Consider the following 21,421-nt stretch of genomic DNA (forward strand, 5'->3'; position numbering starts at 1 on the left):
GTCTACAAATTCAATGGATCCACCCAAACATTTCGGAAATGGAGCTGTGACCTCTGAACACATGACGTGAGATTCCTTTTCCAGTATTTGAGACAAGAACCTGAAACATTAGATAGTGCTAAGAAACAAAACGATTGCTTTGTCTTCTCTCTGTATCTCTAGGAGAAAGAGAGGAGGCCCAATTTTGTGTTTTTATTGCAAATGTTACTCCTGGTAGCTTATTTATACACACACACACACACACACACACACACACACACACACACACACGCGCGCGCGCGCGCATCAATTCTGGTTAAACCTTAGCTGTCTAAATCATCATTTATAGTCATTTGTTTTTTAGGCGTTGTATTGTGTTTGCAAAGAAGATTTTATATAAGATTACAGAGAAAAGTTTAGTAAGCAACTTTTTTTTTGTAATTTTTGGCTTTTGTAAAGAAAAGGAGGGAGCATTTGAAATAGATTTTTGAGGTTATCAACATTATGCCACTAGTACTGTTGTTTGAGCTTAACTTATTGAGCTGAACCCATAATATTTAATGACAATTTGGGTATTATACATACAATTGAGTGGATGTGTTGTCTATTACGAACATGCAATATTAGGTATAAATATTTATACAACAGAATATTTTAGATACAATTATTAAAACTGCTTTGGCTAATGACAGGCACATGCACAGATAGACCTCAACTGGTGCTCAAGCTTCTGCTCTTTAGGCCTTTTTGCAAATGTGTCCTCCTGAGGGAGCATCCTTCACAATGAGACACAGTGACAGCAACACAGTTAACGCACACAAGTCGAGCAGCATCCATGTGTTCTTGACCTGCCTTCATTAGTGACAGCCAGGTAACTAGTTTTGTCAACTTGTCAACTTATTTTAATTAGTACAGATTAGTACAATCTGACAAAATTACAGACATTCTCAAAAAAAAATTCAATGCCACTCAAAACTATGCCTTTGATTCTGCCTCAGTAAAGTTGACTTAATTAACACAGTGTTTATGCATAACCTAATAAAAATAATTTTCCTTGTACTGTTTAATGTTTTCAGGAAAGCATCTGTAATAATGGATACAGAGGAGAACTCTCCTTCTATAGAGCGTCGCTATGAGAGGAGAGGAGAGGATGCTGCACCATGTCCCAGCGGCGTGTCTATAAAGTCTGCAAATTCAATGAGTGCACCCATAAATTTCGGAAGTGGAGCTGTGACCTCTGAACACATGTGAGATTATTTTTCCAGTATTTAAGACAAGAACCTGAAACATCAGATAGTGCTGAAACAAAACGATTGCTTTGTATTCTCTCTGCTGGGTTCGTACAAGGTGTTTAAAGTGCTTGAAGTACTTGAATTTTACCCTGTAAAATTTAAGTCCTTGAAAACCCCTGAAAACAGCTATTTTTATGAAACGGTACTTGAAAAGTGCTTGAATTATTGAAAGACAATATATGTGAAAGTGTTTAATTTTATCAATAAAAAATCTTTTCAAACAAAATGAACGCTGCAGCCCGTCTGATATAGATGTACAGTAGGTAGTCAACCAGAATGCCTAATACCGCCGAGCCAGCCGCCGCGGCAAAAATAAACCAGTCGCATTTCAAAGTCATTCGCGAAATGACCGCCAAGTGGCGCAAAGGGATATTGTGCAAAACAGCAGCGACATATACAGTATTATTATTAGCCTGTATGTTGTGGTTTTACCCTGAAATGTTTAATTTCGAGAGAGACCCGACGCGCGCAGTGAGGGAGACAAAAAAGAGATCCAGCGCATCTGCGAGAGAGAGGCAAAGAATAACGCCTGCTCTTAATTTATGTTGCTATGAACTATTTTCATTTTGTACTATTTTAATTTTTTTTATTTTGCTGCAATTTCTTTGGCAATACAAATTTAAAATGTTGCAAGAATAAGATTCTGTATTTCTTTCTTTGCTTAAAATGGAATAAACTCTAAACTCGATGCAACCCTGTTTTAACCTGTCGTAAACTCAGTACGTAAACCCGGTACCATACTGAATTGCGTTAAGATCGTTATTACGATCTCCTTTAATATTTAAAGGTCCTGATGAAACATTAACAGTCATATGTGATATCATTACAAAGCTCAGACCCTCTACTTTTCACACAAAACCATCTTTTTTTAATTCATTTTACATATCGCATCATTTAAATGTTTAAATTCCTCCACCCGCAACCGAAATACCGATCAAAAGGAAGTGTGATTATGAATTTGAATATTGATGGCATTGGTCAAATTAAATGAACAAAGGCAAGTCATATATCGAACAAAAGCTTTCTTTCTCAGGATTTTTGCTATATGGTTTATTTAGTTGACACAATACAACAGATCAAATGATTGCAGAATGAGTCGCGAAGTACATCTTTGATCTTTGTAAACAAACTAGGAGAAACGTTGCATTTCATCTCCGATTAGAGCATGTCGGAGCTAAACGTAGTCAAAAAGATACATAGACTTTCACCTTAGACTGTTTTCTTCAAAATGAGTCCATTTTCACCTTTATGTGAGTTTCGTTTGAGAAATAATCTACCGTTATGTCTCATTTAGTCCAGTAATGCAGGAAATAAGTAATTGTTTTCATACGATCCACATGATATCGCCGACGGATGATGACGAACTACGTGTCATTGGAAAGCTAATGATCTCAGCGTTACGTGAACATGTCGTGAACACACCTTCCCTCTAAACCAACCAGAGTGAGAGATATTCGGCACGCAATTTATACATATTATTCTATTATAAATAAATAACAAAAATATCGATTTTCATGTTGCAGATCTCTTTTTTGTCTACCCCATTACTTATTTATTGAATGTATTGAGTCTCTTTGAGAAGAAGATAGTGAAACAAATATGGGAATATTTGTAAGTGCTTTTAGCAAATAGTAAAAGTGAGATTGTTGGTGTCATTTTATTTATAAAAGCTTGTTTTTGCAGTCGGGACCTTTGAGATTCCAAAGGCCCCATTTACACTGCATGGTTCAAGTGACCCAATTCCAATTTTTTCCTCTCATGTGGCACAGATCGGATATGACCGATGAATGTGTAAGCAGGAAAAAAACGTCACCCGAATCCGCAGCCAAAAACAAATCATCCACCCGCCACTCACCCGCACCAATCATTTTCTCTGATTTAAGTATCCGCACCCGATGGTCAAAGTTATTATTCTTATGTGTGGTTACGTGTGAGGATAAATGGGTGATCATCACCTTCAACAGCGGACTCGAGGCGACGGTTGATGCGCGCATCTAATACAATGATGAATGAGCGCTGCTTTTAAATGAACATTTCTTTAAAACAAAATTTATTTGACAATTTCATTTTCTTAATGGCATAAACAGGCTTTACTCCCTTGAAACTTAAACTGGAATGGAACATGCTCATATTTTAGAGAATGTAGTTAATATTTTCGTTAATAATGATTTATCTATCCACCCGCGACCCACCCGAAATTAATCAGAATGTTATTTTTATTAGCCTACTTGACCCGCCCGATCCGCGGATTATCCGCAGAGCCCCCGCGGATATAACCGCGATCCGCGCATCACTACAATAATTTTGTCTGCTTCTGCAATATAGAGCTGTTTTACTTAATTTTCCGGGCCAGAACGTCTACATTTGGTTGTTTTGGCAGTGTATAGTGTAAATGCAAATATCGGATACGGGTCACTTTTAAAACATGATGTAAGCGGGTCGTCAAAAAAATCGGATATAGTCAGCAAATCAGAATTGGGCATCAAGACATGCAGTGTAAATGTAGCTGCACTTTGCCCCCCTTTGGTTTCATAGCCATTCTTTTGAAAGCAAAATGTTAGACACATAATATATTTTTTTTCAGTGTTTGGTGACATCTAGTGGAATCAAATGGAACTTATAATAGGTAGCTGTTGCACACAATACCAGAGTTATACACTTTCAAAGAAAAATTCAAAGAAAAAAACACACAAAAGCGCCTACTTTTTTGTGTGTTTCTTTTGATATTTTAAACACATACAATAGTTTTTATTACATTTGACACTTGATTTTGTTTGTTTAAAGGGTTTCCTATAAAATGACACCAATATTTTGCATTTACTTCACTGTATGTGGGTAAGGGGAGCCATCAGATTTGGGTATGTCCAATTTCATGCGGAATTCCAAAATAACCCAAAGAGTTTAAGGGGTTAAATAAACTGTCCCGACACTTTATTTAAACCTTGAAATATGCAATGGGGTTTCAAACTTTAATAAATTTTTAGTGACATTAAGCCTTCATTAGTGACAGCCAGGTAACAATCATGTTTGCCATTAAGTTTCAACATTGTTTGCCACTGCTGTGAAATTAAATCACTATTAAAATATCTCAATAGAGCCAACCTAGTTTAAGATCCATTAAGATCCAGATTTACCTCCATTAAGCTTAACAAGCAAACTAATCTGATGTGTAAAATGACATCATGCAAGGTCGGAAATGCCAACAAAATGAATAAAAATGCCCCCAAAAATGAAGATATGAAATGCCCCTGTATGAGTTCTTGTTATATTCATAATAGAGCAGTGACCCCTGGAGCCAAGTGAGATTTTTGCCTATACAAAGGATACATGCATAGATGTAGATACATTTACAATATATTTCCGTGTGGCATGTCAGCATGGCATATACCTGAAAGAGCTACTTCTGTGTAACACGTGTGCAGAGAAGTGTAGACTAAATGCTGTAATTTCTTTCCATTTTGATGTTTTTGCAGTGAGGAAAATGGTGTTACTGGAAAACTGCAGGATTCTTACCAAGCAGTGAGTGATGCCATGAAAACAGTCAAAACCACTCACAAAACCAGAATGAAGAACAAGTATGAGCGCTTATTTGAGGGAATCAATCTACAAGAGAATCGAACCCTCCTGAACAGGATCTACACACAACTCTACATTATAGAGGGAGATGCTAAAGGGGTGAATGAAGAACATGAGATTTTAAACATGGAGAAAACACCCAGAACACAACTTTCACTAGATACTCCAATATACTGCAATGACATCTTTAAAGCCTTACCTAAACCAGGATGTGAGGAGAAAGACCAAATCAAGACTGTTCTTACTAAAGGCATCGCTGGAATTGGAAAATCCGTCTCAGTGCAGAAGTTAATTCTGGACTGGGCCGAGGGAAAAGCCAATCAGGATGTAGATTTCATGTTTGTGCTTCCATTTCGAGAGCTGAACTTGATTAAAGATCATCAGTGCAGTCTTCACAGTCTTCTGCTGGACTTTCATCCTGAACTTAAAGAACTGGACTCAAAGATTTATGCCGAATGTAAAGTTGTGCTCATCTTTGATGGTCTGGATGAATGCAGAATTACACTGTTTTCTGATGATGAGAAAGTTTCTGATGTCAATGAGACTTCATCAGTGGGTGTGTTGATTTCAAACCTCATAAAAGGAGATCTGCTTCCCTCTGCTCACATCTGGATCACCTCCAGACCAGCAGCAGCCAATCAGATCCCCTCAAACTACATCAGCCGTGTGACAGAAATTCAGGGATTCAATGACCTTCAGAAGGAGGAATATTTCAGGAAGAGAATCAGTGATGAGAATCAAGCCAGCATTATCATCTCACACATTAAAAAATCAAGAAGCCTCCACATCATGTGTCACATACCCGTCTTCTGCTGGATCACATCCACTGTGCTTCAAAACATCCTGAAACAAGATACCAAGAGTGAAGAAATCCCTCAAACTCTGACTGAAATGTACATCCACTTCCTGCTGATTCAGATCAACATGAGGAACCAGAAGTATGAAGAGAGAGATCCAGAGAAACTCCTGCAGTCCAACAGAGACATGATTTTGAAACTCTCTAAACTGGCTCACAAACAGCTGATGAAGGGCAATGTGATGTTCTATGAGGAGGACCTGATTGAGAGCGGCATAGACGTCACTGATGCCTCAGTGTATTCTGGGATTTGCACTGAAATCTTTAAGGAGGAATCTGTGATTCATCAGAAGAAAGTCTACTGCTTCATACATCTGAGCTTTCAGGAGTTTCTGGCAGCTTTCTATGAGTTTCACTCCCAGAGAAAGCCTTTGGAAAGGCGGCTTAAAGAAGTAATTGTTGAATCATTGCAGAATGGACGCTTGGATCTTTTCCTGCGATTCTTGCTGGGCATTTCACTGGAGTCCAATCAGAGACTCTTACAGGATCTACTGACACACACAGTGGACACCAGAGATATCATCAAAAGAGCCGCAAAGTATATTAAACATAAAATTAAACATCATGGTGATGAACAACTCTCAGCTGAAAAATCCATCAATCTGTTCCTCTGTCTGCTGGAAGTGAATGATCAGACTCTCTACAGAGAGATTCAGGAGTTAGTGAAATCAGGCATGGACTCAGAGAAACTCTCTCCTGCTCACTGCTCAGCAATAGCCTACTTGCTTCAAATGTTAGATGAGCCGCTGGATGAACTGGACTCCAAGAAATTAAACACATCAGAAGAAGGCAAAAGAAGACTGATACCAGCTGTGAGGAACTGCAGAAAAGCCCTGTAAGTATTTTGTCATAAAGTGGCATATTTCTTTTATATTTTGTAATCACTGTGCCATAGCACAGTTTAGCAAGATTGGAAGAGAAGTCTAAACATGGAATGAGTAATCTCAATATAATAACAGTTTATCTTCTAGCGATCATGATTTTTCATGGCCGGTTATGAGATATATATATATATTTTTTTTTTAAATGGCAGATTTCGATACTGGTTGATGATTTTTTTTATTTGTCATTTATTTGCTCTATAACAGGCCAAACTGGCCTTAAACAAAAAATATCCATAGCCATTTGAAATTAGAGGCAACCACTGCATTTTAATCACAATCCAAACAAAGATGCTACACACATGCAGTATGAGCAGTTGTTTTTGATTTAAAGGAGTCATATGATGATTTTTCACAGTCTCCCACAACAAGATTTATTCTATCTAGAAGAGAAGGCAGATCCAGACCTAGCTAAAACACCTCGATCAAATTCTCCCTCACACATACCCACATCACTAGGTGGAAATATTTGCATAATGCCACCCAAATGCATTCGCAAAGAAGGCGTGGCTTCGGTTATTATAGGGTTGTGGCCGCCATGTTGTGAGACGGTGTGTGTTTTAATGCGAAAGCAAAAGCAGCACTTTTATTTGGCCTTCAGAAAGTGGACACAATAATAAATCAGTGGTTACCAGAACCCAAATGTTCGTTTGGGAAGCGCATTTTACGGAGGGCAGTTTCCTGAACCTGGGAGAGCCGTTACGAAAAAGAAGTATACTATAAGTTAATTTTATGAAGTATACTTAAGTAATGTTCAAGTTTATTTTTAAGTATACTTTATGTAGCAAGTATACTAATGTCAATGTACTAGTAGTAAACTTGTAAGTGTACTATTTCAAATCTACTTGGGACTAAATCGGCCCACTTTAGTATATAAAAAGTATACGTTTAAGTGTATTATAAGTGTACTACTAGTTCACAACTACGTTTCTCATTTGTACTGCATTTGTACTACAAGTGAACTTATAAGTATACAAGTAGTTCATATTTTAATTTCACTTTGAAGTGTACTCTCAGTAAGCTACTAGTTTAGTAGTTTTATACTGCAGGTATACTTGTAAGTTTTCTTTAATGAACATAACATCATACTTAATAGTTTACTATTTATATATTATTTTTGCACTTTACGTATACTACCATGTTCCTATTTAGGTATTATTTTTTTTATACTTGAAATATAACTTTAACTGTACTTTAATTTTAAAAACATTTTATTCTACCTTCATGCATCCTTTTTTATCAAAACTTGAATGTGGGTAAGTTTATCAAAAAAAGGCAACATTTTAAACAAAAAGCTGAGAAAATTGCGTTTTTGTCAGAGACTACGCATGGATCAGATTCAGAATGATGATCAGAACAGATCGAGTAGATTGAGTCCATCAACACCCTCAAAGCTTCACAGTCCTATAGCTCGTCCTGGGTTGACATTTCATTCAGTAACATCAGGCAGTTTTGATTTACATGCAGTTTAATGTTTGATGATCGTGTTATTTTACATTTGCGTAAGCAATTCTTCTATCGCTTGTTTCTTTTTCTTCACCTGTATTTTGATCAGGAGATTCTTTATTCTTTCAGATGATGTATAATAGCGCGTCCTTCTGTATAACAGTGAAAACATGGATAGCCAGGAAATTCTGTCAATGCCTGGGAAAGAGTAAAGTAAATTTAAAGTAAATTCCTAAGTACACTACCAGTGGACTAGCCTACACAAAAATCAGATACTCAGAATTAGGAACATATATGTTTTCTTTATAAATCAATATTTTCAAACAATGTAAGTTTATAAGACTTTATTTAAAACTATTTGAAAAAAGTATTTAATAGGTTCCTCAATCAAAAGATTTAAAACAACTACAAGCCAAGTACACTTAGAATACTTAATTATACTTTAAAGTATATAGGGGTTTTCACATCGGAGGAACCTTTTAATAGTTCCTAGAACTATTGGAACTAATTGTCCAGTTGGTCAGTCAAGTTGGTGAAGGTATGACATCACTTTGTGGGCCAAAATCATAGACTGTAAAGAAAAATATGGACGTAGTGTCCGTGACATTACCCGTAGGTTTCTGAAGAGCATTTTTGAAGCCCAAAGTGGGCGGAGCCGGCCATCGCCATCTTGGCAGCGCATCACTCCCGGATAAACGAAAATGGGCAAAAAGGCGGGATTAGATGATGTAATGTGACGCTAACAGACAGCAGACAAACAGCTAGTAGTGACAGTAGTGACAGCAGCAGCAATCCACCTGTCACTCAAGTGGCCACACCCTTAATTATGCAGAACTTTAAGGCTTAATATAGTTTAAACGGATGAGCCCCCCCCCCTACACACACACAGTTGGCACGAAGGGCAAAACCACTTATTAATACAAGCTCAAGACACTTTCCAGTTTTATTCTACGACATAAAATACATCATTATTTCCCCACTCGTGATTTTTTTTTTTAAGCTGTTACGTGTCTTGAAAAAGGCAGTTGCTAAGTGTGTTGGAATCTGTGTATATAAATACTGTGATAATTACAGTACTCCAGTTCTCCTTGCATATCGCGTTCGGTATTATGCAAATTAGTGTGTAGTGCTACTGTGTATGTTTCCATTTTTCTCTGCTTTTATTTATACTGTTGTTTTGCATTTATTATCGTTGTTTTGTATTTATTATCGTTGTTTTGTATTTATTATCGTTTTAAGTAATTTTGTGTCTTTTTAAAAAAATCCTTTCTAGAGAGATCAACTATGATGGTGATGAATGGTGCTTTGAAATGTGTAGGGCAAAATAACAGTTGTAAACATAAAGATCAAACAGTTTTGCGACCATCCTATTTAAATGGGAATTCTGCAAAGTGTCAATTAACCATTTACTGTTATTTTAGATTCTCAGGTTGTGATCTCACTTATCAGTGTTGTGAAAGTGTGGCTTCAGCTCTACAGTCGTCAAACTCCTGCCTAAAGGAGCTGGACCTGAGTAACAATAACTTGAAAGATGCAGGAGTGAAGCTGCTCTCTGATGCACTGAAGAGTCCACACTGTAAACTGGAGAAGTTGAGGTAATTTTAAAATAGTCATAAAACTGAGGGGATATACATTTATATATATTTATGCCTTTGATGTCTGTCATTGTAGATTATCTGGCTGTATGGTGACAAAAGAAGGATGCTCTCATCTGGCTTCAGCTTTGAGTTTAAACTTCTCACATTTGAGAGAGCTGGATCTGAGCTACAATCACCCTGGAGATACAGAGCTCACTGCACTGATGAAGGATCCAAACTGCAAACTGGAAAAACTCTGGTATGATGGACACTAGCAATGTTTACATTAACACTATTTTTATTGATTTAAATGTAGCCTATTCTTATATGATTTCATTCTAATTGATAATTCACAAAATACTCCTTACATGAACTCTAAATTAAGGGACTGAGTTGATATAGATGTAGGGTGAGCAGATTTCTCATGGTGGTTTACGGGACAGGATGGACAGGCATAACCGATTGTATTTACGCGAGATTTCATTTACAACTTTGTCTGTATTTGTAACGGGGCTGTTCTAGGTGGGGATTGAACCCGGGTCTGTTGTGTTCAAAGTCACTGAGTTATCGGATTGAGCTAACTCCCCACTAAATAAATCCAAGAGCAGGGGTGGTCAAAAGGCAAGGAGTCGTGGATCTTCAACAAAAGACAATTTTTAGTGATAAAAAGTACAACAAAAACAAGGGAAACCGGGCTTCCAAGAAACAGTACAAAGAAAAATAGACACAAGGGTCCAAAGACTTAGACTTAGCTTGCAACAGGTAACATAGGCTCAAGACTGAACAATAAGGCACGGCACACTTAAATAGGGCAAGATACAGGTGTGATGCATCAGGCATAATGAGTGGTAGTGTTCAGCAGGAGTCTGGTGAGAGGCGCCACCTGCCGACCAGGAGGAAAATAGCAGTCCAGTTAAGGGTTCCTTACAGTATTTGAACAATCAGGCGCAAAGAGAAGAGATCGGGCACTGTCTGAGAGAGCGCTTCTGGTGTATCTCATTCAGCGCAATACTACACTGAGTTCTTTTTCACAACTTACTGTGCAAAATAACTTGATAAACTCTTTTTGAAGATCCTCATTAAATTTAAACACATGCTGCTTGACATCTTCGTGTCTGACGTGATCTGCTCCGCACTCTAATATCACTTCCGGGTCTATTAAAGTGAAGACCTCAATAGGTAAAAATAGGCTTCTTTCAATAAAAGGTCCTACATATTTGGAATACTTTTAACTTGATTTTTAGCTTACCTGTCAAGAAGAAACTCTGTAAGTTCGCGGTATCGATCGAAAACCAAACATTCCATCAAATTCCTGTATCTTTTAAAAACAATGCCAATGTTCATCCTTGTTTTACCCCGTTGTCTGTCTGTGTATTTTGTTAAGTGTTCAAAGTTTATTAGCACTTTTGTAACAAAATCTGAATGTCTTTTTCCACACCCCCTAAACACCCACTGACTCAGCCTTCTACAGCAGACACACCCCAAACTCTTGCTACTGGGCACTAGGGATGGGCATGATTAATCGACGATCGATAATTGATCGTTAAGAATTTCGTCGATCACGTTTATTTGTTATCGATTAAACTAATGCAGTTTGCGTTGCGTAGTGTGAGTCTTGAAGCAATGGAATTAATTTTAGCGCGGAGGTACCTGCGCATCCCGGCAACGTCAGTCCCCTCAGAGCGGGTGTTTTCGGCGGCTGGACTGGCTGTCACCAGGTTGCGGTCGCGTCTGATCCCAGATCATGTCAACATGCTTATCTTTCTCAACAGAAATCAGTAGACTGGTGCAGAAGTTCTATGGGAACTTCATGCGTTTTCTCAGATCGGATAGCTATCTGATTTATCAAAACGATTCCATTTACACCTGGTCACATAAATGTGTTTTTGCAAAACGGATATAAATCCGATCTTGAATTCCCGCGCTATATGCATATTTAAATTGTTGCACGTCATCGAAAGCAAATTATATGAGCTGCATTTTATTGATCATCAGCGAAAATTTCTAAATCAAAGACTGCAGCAAGATATTGCGGCAACAGCCCTGGTAAGATCATTTCGGTTCTTTACTTTTAATGAAGATGATTGTGTGTTGATGAATGACTTTAACTTTGATTTGCGATAGTTTGCACGTTGGCTTGATGAATAGATGCTCATCTGTGGTGATGCGTGTTGAAGTAGCGTCGTCATATCTGGATATAACATGACATATAGCCTATAACACGCTCTCACACGTTTATTTCTTATCATTTTTGGGATAAGTCAAATTTACATATGTGGTTTCAACAACCAGATGCATTTACTCTTGTCCAGTTTCGTCTGGAATGCGTCTCAGATCTCCTCCTGAAGTGGTTTGAGCGATCGGATTTAAATCCGTCTCGAATGCGTTTCGGAGGGCATTTAGATTTGGTCTTTTCACGACCGGATAGCTATCCGATCACAGAAAACGTATGAAGTGGCCATGGGTCTCTGTTTAAGAACGCCGGCTCGCAGCTGCAGGTTCCGCTGGTTTAGAGCACCGCAGGAATCTTCAAGTCTACCGAACATCCAGTTTCACTGCCACAAGTTGATCTTCTTGTAATAAAGATCTCATCGAGGACAAACAAACTGTATTTTTGTATTTTCATTGCATTTTTAATTTATAAAAAGTTAAAGAAATAATGAATTTCAATATAAAAATATGAATGATTAATCGATAGTCGATCGTTAATTCTCCCGACGATCGACTAAGAAAATTTAATCGAATGCCCATCCCTACTGGGCACGAGGTATGAAAATACATACAGTGCCCTCCACTAATATTGGCACCCTTGGTAAATATGAGCAAAGGCAGCTGTGAAAATAAATCTGTATTGTTTATCCTTTTGATCTTTCATCCAAAAAAATCACACATTTTTTACCTTTCATTGAAGTAAAACAATTGAAAGTGGGGGGAAACTCACATTATGATATACATGTTTTTCTCCAATTTCTCCACAATTATTGGTACCCCTACAAATTCTTATGAGTAAAATATCTCTGAAGTATATTCCTACACTATATAAACACACTTTGAAAGTATATATAAACACGTCCTAATGCATGATGAGGAGGAAAGCTTGAGTGGCCAAAGACTCTCCAAGGATCGCTGATGGAGAATTGCAGAGATTAGCTTGAGAGTCTTGGGGTCAGAAAGCATATCTTTTTTTTTTTATCAAACATCCCCTACATCACCACAAGTTGCCCAAAAACAAACTACAGCATATTCAGTTGTCAGACACTACTGGAACTTCAGACAGGACTGGTTTCTGTGGTCAGATTAAACAAAACTAAAAACCCAGATGTGTATGGTGCAAACAGTGATAAAAAGTATCCAAAGTCCACGGTTAAATATCCCGCTGGATCTTCAATGTTGTGGGGCTATTTTTTTGCTGGAGGTCCTGGACATCTTGTTCAGAGACATGTTTTCATGGATTCTAGCAAATACCAACAGATAAATCAAAACCTGACCATTTCTGCTAGAAATCTTATAATGGGCTGTGATTGGATTTTCCATCAGGACAATGATTAAAAATATATCAAAATCAACACAAAAAAATGTGTCACTGAGCACAAAATGAAGCTTCTGGCTTGGCCATCCCAGTCCCTGACCTGAATCCTATAGAAAATGAGTCAGGTGAACTGAAGAGATGCACCAGCATGGACCTGAGAAACTGAACGATGTGGAGAGATTCTGTATGGAGGAATGGTCTTGTCAAGTGCTCTCCAAACTCATCAGGCATTATAGAAGAAGAGTCAGAGCTGTTATCTTGGGAAAAGGACGTTGCAAACTTGCAATAAGGTGTTATCTTGGCAAAAAGGACGTTGCCCCCTTAACATTTTTTTAAAAAATTGCCTACCTTAGTTTTAATCAGATTAGAAACAACTCAATCCAGGCCACGTTAATCCGGGCACATTTGAAAACGGCGTTTTCGTTTTAAACACGCTCTCCGTCCACACTAGCATTTTCAAGCGTTTTCCAAAAGACTCTCCTTCACACTGAAACTTCTTAAAACGCTAAATTCACCTTCGTAAACCCTCACAAAAGTTCACTGAGATGATGCAGACAGAAAAATAAAGTTATCCCGTAATTCTTCTGAAAAGATCATTTTATTTAGCAAAATATCTCACCTTTCACTAATGTGTCCAGGTCACACTAGTCACCAAATGTTTGGTGTAAAACGCAACTGCTCTCATGTTTTGCCACAGGACAGCAAATGTGAGTAAATTCTGTTATCTTTGCAGGACTGTGAAGTGAATAGCACATAACAGGCATAATAATGGTATAAACATGAATATCTATTGGTACAATATGAGTCACGTGACAACTTACGTCTTCGTTTTTAAATACCTTTTACAGTCCACACTACAACGCGAAAACGGCATTTTCCAATTTATCCACTTTGGAGAGCGTTTTCAAAAAGTTTTGTTTTCATTAATAAAAACGCTGTCTCAGTGTGGACGGAAAGCCAAAACCGAGAGAAAAAGATGCGATTTCAAAACGAAAAATATACCACTGGATTCTGTAGGACCCAAGGAATAGAACGAGGTGAAATTCATGGCTAGTAGACAAATTTCGCAAACGCTATAAACATATTTGTCAATTTTATTATATCCGGCCCAAAAGAGCATAGGTTGTTTCAGGGCATAGTGCCGAAGACACAAATCAACTTTTGTAACTATATGCTAAAGCTTTCATAAAATACAGCATTTTATGACAAAATTCAAAATGGTCAATGCGCAAAATGGCTAACATGGGACAATTTGGTATTGTTTGACTCTTTTTGTAACTCTTTGCTAGCACAGTCTGAATATGATTTCAGAAATGATGGTGAAAAATGGACAAAACATCAAAATGGTGGAAAAATTAATTACAGAAAATAACATCATATGGTGCAATCGACATGAGCCACAGAATCAGAGGAAAAAAAATGTTTCTTTAAAACCTTAGTTCAAAAGTTATTAGCATTGACATGGTTTTTGTGTTGTATTTTTAAGACTTATTTCTTCCTTTTTGGGTGAGTCAGATGAATAGAATATGGCACATTATGCTTTTTTTTCTTCGACAGTCTGGATCATGGAGGAGAGACCATGATTAAAGGAGGACTACAAAAATGTAGGTCTACACACTTACAGTACCTTTTCTTCACAGGACACCATTTTACAATAGACCAGCATAAGGTCTGAAATATTAAAGGTTTTGATTGTGTATATGCTGTCAAAAATATTTAAGTGGAGCCGAAAAATAGATCCAAGGCCAGTCTGATTCTTGAACATATTTTGTGGTCTTATTAATGTTGTTTTCTTGTGTCCAGATTTCTGTCGTCTCACACTGGATCCAAACACGGTACACAATAATCTCTCCATTGTAGAGGGCAACAAAAAGTTGGTATATAATAAAAAAACGATGTCACATCCTGATCATCCAGAGAGATTTGACGCCCAGTCAAATCAATGGACATATGACGGCTGTCCGCAGGTTCTGTGTAAAGAGCGTCTGACTGGACGCTGTTACTGGGAGGCTGAATGGAGTGGGTTGGGTGATATGGTAGTGGCATATAAAGGAATCAGAAGGAAAGGAAAAAGAACTGACTGTGTGTTTGGATTCAATGAAAAATCCTGGATTCTGAGCTTCTTTAGGGAGAAACTGATCGCCTGGCATAAAGGTATGGAAACACACATACCTGCCCCATCACATCCCTATACCAGAGCAGGAGTGTATGTGGACGAGCCGGCCGGCATTCTGTCCTTCTACGGCATCACTGACACACACACACTCAGACACTTACACACATTCAACACCACATTCACTGAACCCCTCTATGCAGGATTTGTGCTTTATACTAATTCAGTGTCTCTGTGTGATGTTGAACAAAAGGATGAATAATTTCTGTCAAAAATGTATGCGTTATATAACAAAATGTCAAAACAAGTGTCAGTTTTAAAAAATATAGCTCACGTACCCTTTTCAAAACATTTCACAAAATGATGTTTAAGTTTCTAGATATTAAAACATTTATAGGTGTTCTCCAAAGTGAAGAAAAAACTCTATGGCTGTCAAATTGTGTGTAATGAATATGTAATATATAATGAACTATATCGATTAAGGTTCTGCTAGGACATGGCATGAAAGATGTGGCATGAAGGACGTAGGCCCTGTTTACACCTGGTATTAAGATAGGAGACACATTCCCTTTTACACCTGGTGTTTTAATCCATCTCTTTTGTCCACTTTTAACCACTTCTGTCCTGATTTCTTCAAGGGGAGGGTCTATGGGTGGCAAATGTATAGGCTTTTTTGGGGGGGATTTTTCAATCTAATAGATGAAATAAGCTCACGCAATTCACATGAACACGGCCAGAGACGACGGAAAAACACACGGAGAGCGTCAGCTTTCGTTTCTGCTTTGACAGAGACAAGACCAGCCGAACACTGAGTGAGTGTTAGAAATCAGGAATGGAGAGTGAATATTGTGCTTGGTACATTTTTCGTCTTCAAACCAAACTTGGGTCTCCAGCCAAGGTTTAAATCCCGTCTGGCTAGCGCTCTTCCCATAATGTTTACGCATCCGGTCAGTAGGCGAAGAGTAGACGGTCTTTTGTGGCTGTTTGAACACATTCGATCACATGAGCGTTTACTCTACAAAAGCAATACGTTCGAACGCGTTTTCCTCTAGTCTAGATGTATTCAAAAGTGGACAAGCTCAAAATGTTTTAGACCCGTTTACATCTGTATTTAGTGTCGTCCGATCTACCAAAACGCATCTAATTCTTCCCACTTCTGAAGTTGTGATTACGAGCTTGTTGCATTCAAGTGTTTTGTTGTCGGAAAGAATAGGAATCATGGAGGACACCAGGTTTATTCTTGCCTATTTATTGGGAAAATCTTATAAAAGCCAAAATGATATTTAGCATCTCATTCATTGACAATCATATAAACATTCAACTAGGGAACTTGGGTATCAAAATTATTCCGAGCTTCCCAGTTCATGCCCAGGGCTTTCATGTTCAATTTTTAACAGAAACTCGTATTTACAAGTTTGATTCTGATAGCATGTGAAGGCAGCATTAATAACAGGTGTAAACGGGGCCCTAGAACCTAGTAGGCATTGCTTAAAAATGTTTGAAAAGGTGTCTCTGAAAAGTGAAGTTACTGCTAAGAAAGAGCTGTTTGCTGATTGCACTTATTTCGTATCTTATGCAATGAAATGCAGATTTTTTTTTAAAGTGTGAAGTCCAAAAACCTTCAGGGACCTGCACTGTATGCTGTTGCTATTCCTGTTTTTTTTTATTTGTTAGTTACGATGACAAATGAATCACATGAACACAACCTGCTCGCAGGGCTAGATATGTAATGCTTGTGTCTCATTATATAATATTCAGCAGATTTTCAGTAGTTGGCTTCATATACAGCCGCTGTAGGGCTGGTGTAACCACAGTTGTGCCAAATGAAAAGGATCTTTTTACTCTTATGCTGCGTTCACACCGGACGCGAATAGCGCGTCAAATTCGCGACTGCCGCGTCTAGTTTGACGCTTGATCACTCTGTGTTAATTCGCGTGTCTAACGCGCGTAAAAACAAAAGTTTGAAGCGAAATTTACGCGCGTCAGAGGTGAAAGTTTTGGCGGCCATCTTTTTTAGATGTTTATCGAGCATTAGCGTTAGCATTAATCGAGAGAGTCACCGCTCGTATATGCTCTGGAGAGCAGACACAGCTGCGTAGGGGACATCGTCGCTGTACTCGGGTCCACCAGACCCTCCGGAGGGTTTCAGGAGTTTCACAATTTGCTCCAGGAGCTAGGTTTGGTGGACCTAACGGTGAGGACGCTGACGAGGACAGCGTAGGCCGTAAGGCCTCGGCCTCGAGTGGTCGCTGCCTGACGAGCCCGCGCTCTACAGCCCGGCGCGAGGTTCACCCTCGCCCGCACCCACCTAATCTGTCATTTATTTTTGTTTTGATAATAAATGGAGTCAGCCTCCAAAAGTGAAACCTGTCCTGTGATTTTTGTTTTTATACACTAAATTGTGTTTGTTGTCTTTACATTAGAATAATTATGTTTCATATAATCTAGAATAGATATGGAATAAATAGCATTCAATACAAAATGAGTATCTCTCATATATTGAAATCGAGTTTTTATGTGAAAGATTTGCTTTGTTGTGCATTTTAGTCATATTACAAAATAATTTATTGAGGCCAAACATAAAATAACATTATAAACTGTCACTTCACCACGTGACAGCAGCAAGCAGGCTCCTGATTGGTTAACGCGGCGCGAATTGACGCAGAAGTTCAGATTTTTCAACTCGGGCGGCAGACGCGAATTCGCGTCAAACACGAGAATGCACAAAAAGCACTACATAAAACATTCGCGCTTAACGCGCCAGACGCTCAATTCGCGCCATTCGCGCGAATGAGGCGTATACGCGTCTTCCGCGCCGCGCTCTACGCATCATTCGCGCCGCAGGAATTTTTTACGCGCGTAACGCGTCTTTGCATTGACTTAACAAGGATATTGGTGTGTAATACGTTTGGGAGTTTGCACAGGGTGTTTATTTTGAATTTGACAATGTTTTTTTTACTTTTATTTTGTATTCCCGGTGCGACTTGGACGCGCGTCCGTCAAAAATAGACCTGGCGCCTATATTTAGCGAAGCGGCGCGGAGAGCCGCTTCTGGGAAGCTTCTGAAACGCGCCGCGTCGCGGCCGGTGTAAACACAAGCATTGACTAGAATGGGCGCGATCAGCTCCGGTAGCCGTGTCGCAGCCGTAATGCGCCGCAGACGTGTTCAGTGTAAATGAGGGGTTAACATTGAAATCACTCGCGCCTGACGCGCTATTCGCGTCCGGTGTGAACGCACCATTAAAGGTCAAGGATTCTTCACAACCGTACATTTGTGTTGTTTTCTTTTCTTTCTTTTTTTTATGCTCAATTCATTTTTCTAATCATTTTATTATTCAATTTAATCATAATCATTTATAATAATCATTTAAACCATTTATATACTCATTTTATTGAATCATTCATTGATCAGTTATTTTATTATTTTTCCATTGTTGTTTAGTTGTAAACATTTTTAGTTTTAAGGGATATTTGTCTTCATGAGTAAGAGATAAGAGAATGTCTCCATTTCAAGGGTTTAACGTCACAGGATGATGTTGTGAAGCAGTAATTTACACCACTATTGCTTGTGTTATAATAACACTTGTTGTATTTGTGCTGGTCAGACGAAGTCTTAGCATTGAAACACACACAACTAAGATTATTCAATAAACTCTGCTCATTTTACCATCACTTAGTCTCCTGCTTTCTGCTCTTCCCTGCTTCCTCCATCTGCATCTTGGGCTGATAAAATACTGTTAATACAGTTTTGGGACCAAATAGACTAAATGCAGTGAAACACTGATTTTAGGCACCAGACAAGGCTTTGGCTGCGTCTGAAATCACACACTCTCTTGAGTAGGTAGTAAGTATTTGAATAAGTAATTTCTTCACGACTGCTAAAAAAGTATGTTCTATATAGTATGAATATAATCTGGACTCACTACATCTGCCATGTTGTCATTATCATGTGATCTATCAGCGTCAGTTGAGTCGCTTCACTGCCATTCACAAATCCTCTCCTGTGGCCTCATGGGATAGTAAAGTGTCAATCATATGCACACTTCAGAATCTCACCGGAAGTAGTAGATCATCCGGGATTTTTTTCCTACTCTTTTATGAGTATACGCTGATTTCACGCAGCCGTTATTTTGAAATCGAAAGCGAGGCTCCGGTGGGAAGAAAACCGGAAGTGTCGCCTTTAATCACAGGAGAGTCGTGAATGCGATGGCGTATTGTTGTGTTTAATGATGTTGTGTCAATTCTAAAAATGTACAAACATTTCTTTCATACTTTAGACTATATACAGTGAAATTTATTTATAAATAAAATAATTTTTTTATATATAATTCAGAATGTAAAAAACGAAGCAGGAATGAACTATATAGGCCTACATATCCTATATTGGATATTAACATCCAATAGTGTAAATCGCGGCAGCAGCTTCAGGTTGGTAATCCAAGGCATTGTTGTTTATCTTTACTTCCGGGGTTCTTCCCACCGGAGCCTCACTTTCGATTTCAAAATGGCGGCTGCGTGAAATCAGCGTATAGGCCTACTGTGAATTCGGACACACTACTTATGTGACATACTGTTTTTCGCCTAGTATGCGATTTCGTATGCAGTCTTGGTGTTTAGCAGGTTTAAGGTACCAGACATAACGGGGTTGGATCTGATATTCCTGGCGTGGAGACTCGATCTAACGTTTTTGGCATTATCGGCAGGATGTCAGCATCACTTAATTGTATTAGATGATTTGTTAATTTCATTCAAATGTTACACTTTCAATAAAACATTTGCAATTGGTTTGTAAAAGGTGTTTTTATGCATGTATGAGCTTGAGTTTTAGTGGCCAGGTTTTTTTTTATTTTTTTTTAGTTGTCACCAATGTGTGGCGTTTTGAGCACTTTGAAAAGGTGGATGGTTCAATTGATTATTGAATGTTTCAGGAAGTTTTGTATCTTACATCACTGCATTTGTGACAGATTGAAAATGAACATGTACATTTAAATGCATAAGTCTGTGTAAACTGTGATATATAATTATATATAATAATATATTATATTCACTATTTACAATACGTAGAAAAGTCTATAAAATATAAATATGTTACTTTATAGTTATACTTAGTTAATCTGTGATCAGTTTATGGGCACGATAAGTTGGACGATCGATTGTTCTGGTCTGCGTCAACACTAGGGGGAGAGCTCGCGGGTTTTTTCCACTCTACATAAAGCTTCCAGTGGAGAAACTGCGCGAGTTGGCGCGGACGAGCAGAGGAAGGGTGGAGAGTGTTATGGCAGTTTAATTCACTAAACAATCATCTTTGGCGTAAGAGACAGTCTGGAATCAAATGATCATTAAAAAGTAATTTATTGTCTTGCAAGAGGCCCAATTGCCACACAGAGGTAGACAGTACAGTCTGTGAAACAAGTGCGACCAGGAGGGAGGGGCAGGCCAGTCTTTATACTCTGTTATTGTTATCTTCCAAGGTTCTTTAAACTCCAGAGATGGATAAGACACTCCACCAGTGATCCTATTATACACTGAACTTTAGTTTAGCTTAACTTACAGTCTGCAAGTCCTAAATTGGACAGCCCTTTGACCTTAGGGGTCAGGGCTTCAGCCTTCAAAGCTCTCCCCCTCTTCTCCTGCTTCGCAGGCGTTTCACATCAATCATTATATCACATAGTCAGCAACACACATAGTAGTCAATCTAGTGTATGTTAATGAAAATCAAAGTAAGTAATGAAAATCAAAAATCTCCCATTACACTCCTCCCTTTTTATCATTCATTGATAATTGTTTCATCAAAAACACTCACACAGTACTAATAATCATAATGAAACGTACCAAGTTCAAGTCTTACATCACACTTATACTTCTCATTTCTCAATTTCATATAACTGATCATACTCTTAAACTTAGCAGACAAAAAGATTAAAATTAAAACTATTAGGCAAAACATTAGAATTAAAACTAGTTTGAAAAAAGATTAAAATTAAATAAGCTCAGGCTATTTTTTCAGGGATAGACCCTTAATTTTACAGCAAGCAGATAAAGGTTTATTCTGGAACCGGGCTAGACGAACGAGCTCTGTCATTGCATCCCCAACACTATAGGTCGGACCCTCAGTCATTACAGTATAAACAAGAAAAAGTTGGATTAATATTTAGTAGGAAAACAAAACATG

At 38.2% G+C, this 21,421-nt stretch overlaps 1 protein-coding gene across 6 annotated transcripts in view; it reads left to right on the plus strand.

Annotated features, from left to right (window-relative positions):
* Positions 1–21,421, plus strand: part of LOC309475151 (uncharacterized protein) — a 343,736-nt gene that overhangs the window by 191,435 nt on the left and 130,880 nt on the right. For all 6 annotated transcript variants that reach the window (XM_082137779.1, XM_082137781.1, XM_082137780.1 and 3 more), the window contains one exon: positions 4,745–6,538. In XM_082137779.1, coding sequence (XP_081993905.1) covers positions 4,745–6,538 — 1,794 coding nt within the window. The remainder of the gene's footprint in view (positions 1–4,744; positions 6,539–21,421) is intronic.

Source organism: Leuciscus leuciscus (genome assembly GCF_965113295.1).
Source record: "Leuciscus leuciscus genome assembly, chromosome: 15".
NCBI classification, from domain to species: Eukaryota; Metazoa; Chordata; class Actinopteri; order Cypriniformes; family Leuciscidae; genus Leuciscus; species Leuciscus leuciscus.